We start from the raw sequence: 2,404 nt of genomic DNA on the forward strand, positions 1-2,404 counted from the left end.
CACACACACACACACAGGTGTGGCAGATCAACCGTAGAGGGCAAAAGAAAGGAGGGAAGAGATACGGGAGGGAGGGAAGAAAGAGAGGGGAAAACCACAGAGAGATTAGTGGTGAGAAATGAGAGTAAGAAAATCAAACAGGTGACGAGAGTATAAGAGGGTTAGAGGAAGGATGAGAGGAAAAATGAGTCACAACAGTTGAAATAGACAAAGAAAAGGAGACAGAAACACAAAGAGATAACTGAGTGTGTTGACTCTGGAGAGAGAGAGATTAGGAATGTAGAAAGCAGGATGTCGCAACCTCGGTGTGGGTGTGTGTGTGTGTGTGTGTGTGTGTGTGTGTGTTGAAGAATATCCTCAGTCATTAACAGGGTTGTGTCACCCATGGGTGAGGCAACAGTCTCCCAGAGCTCCACCTTAAACCTGAGTTGCTGAAACATGTTTGAAACCACAGCTGGTCCGCTGACAGTGAAGCAGAGCTGGAGATTCCTCAGGTGGCTCACAGGACTTTTCTTTCACACACTGTGGACGCTCATATCTGCTGAACACACCGATACAGTGTTAAAAGTCCGCAACACAGTTTCATAGGCGAGCAGAGACAAACATATTTAGTTAACCATGAAGAGTATGAAGGCTCAGGGGAAGTGAAGTGTGTGGTGGCTATTAATACTGATATAGTCTTAATTATTTCTGCCTGTGTTATACAGCAGCATGTTGTAGTGGAAGACCTACATCAGAAATGTTTATAAAATATAATATATGGCTTATTATGCTTTAGAGAAAACAAGCAGAGGCACTACGTCACACAGCAAAAGTAATGAGTGACGTGACTGTTGCAGCTGTCATCTAGTGACTGCAAAGATAACCAGACGAGACGTGTCAGGATCTGTCTGATTCAGCGGATATTCACCTTGCAGAGATTAATCAGAGTAGCGTGTCACAATGTGGGGGGGGGGAAGTAGGTGTGTGAAGATGAAATGATGCGTATTAGAAAACTGAGTCAGAGATGCAACTCCATCACAAAACAGAAATTATTTTACCAAATTAATCTTTCTCTGAACTTCTGAGGCTCTAGCGTGTGTGTGTGTGTGTGTGTGTGTGTAGGTGTGTGTGTGATCAGACTTTCTCCTGCCGATAGGTTTTACAATCACATCTCTCCTTTAAACCATCCACATTATTCCTACACTGAAAGAAATGTTGGACTGATGTGTACCTGACAGCTTTACAGTGTGTGTCTTTACAGTGCTGCGGTGCCCAATTACAGGGTTTGATCGCTCCTCCTGTCCACGTTTTGCTCTCAGTTGGTCAGTAGGGATGGGAAATGGTGAGATTGTATTGATACCGTTATCAATTCTGCTTATCGGTCTGATTTTGAACACAATGCAGAAAAGTTTCTGTGTGAAGCAAGCTGTAGTCCATTTCTTCCTCTCTACAGTGACTCCTTGTTCATCAACGATACGCAACTGTCAGAAAAACATGCTGGCATTGATAAAAGTAATTGATAAGTTCTGTGGTTATTATATTATATTATATGATTCTGACGCATTGAACAATTTGGAACCGATTCTCGATTCATATCCCTATCGTCAGATGATCGCCTTGCAAACAAATTCTACTGATTTGTTTGAACAATGAACATGTTATGGCCTGATTTGTTTGCATTGTCTTACTTTATTACTCCTTTGTGCTGTCATTGAGTAATGGAATTGTTCAAACTTGACTAATAGATATGTGATATAGTGCTTGATTGATATAGTCTTAGACATTTTTCCCCCCACCCTTGTGTTTCTACCAACTTTGAAGCAAACAACAACAAATTACCATAAAGAGTTTCCTCAGTTTGCCTCTAATGAATAAGTTGCTTGTATGAGAAACTGAGAGATTAAAAATGACTGGAATGTTTTGTCTGCTTCACTGTGAACTCAGTGTACTGCAGCCAAAGGTGTGTGTGTGTGTGTGTGTGTGTGTGTGTGTGTTACCAGCTGGTACAATGAGATCTGATTAATGAAAAACATTACCCAGCAGCACTGGCCTGTATTCGGATCTTGTGTTCATGTCTGTCTTAAATAAACTGGAGTTCTGTTGTTGGTGGGATGTTAAAAAGGGTGGGCTGGAGTGGTGGCAGATTGAAGCTATGGTGTAAAGGTGGATGTTGTGAACACAATACTTTAACTTGATACTGTCAGTTTCATCCTCTCCCCTCATCTCGTGGAGTTTTAATTCAGCTCTGCTGTGTTGTAGTAGTTGTGATGGTTTAGTTGTTGGTGTGTTAGTAATAAAGGTAGTAGTAATGATATGCAGCGACGCAGGTGAACCAACAGCAGAGGTGACTGCTGTTTTTTGGATTGTTCTGATCTCTGATCTGTCTGTTTGTCTCCTTCAGACTCTAAAGCCATCGTGGATG

The 2,404-nt window shown here is 41.8% G+C and overlaps 1 protein-coding gene across 1 annotated transcript in view; it reads left to right on the forward strand.

Moving 5' to 3' along the window:
- Window positions 1–2,404, forward strand: part of LOC118328185 (filamin-C-like) — a 64,434-nt gene that overhangs the window by 22,942 nt on the left and 39,088 nt on the right. The window contains exon 2 of the mRNA XM_035661796.1: window positions 2,384–2,397. Within this exon, the coding sequence (XP_035517689.1) occupies window positions 2,384–2,397 (14 nt within the window). The remainder of the gene's footprint in view (window positions 1–2,383; window positions 2,398–2,404) is intronic.

The sequence above is a fragment of the Morone saxatilis genome, unplaced genomic scaffold (assembly GCF_004916995.1).
Source record: "Morone saxatilis isolate NCDOM2014 unplaced genomic scaffold, NCSU_SB_2.0 Contig18, whole genome shotgun sequence".
NCBI lineage: Eukaryota > Metazoa > Chordata > Actinopteri > Moronidae > Morone > Morone saxatilis.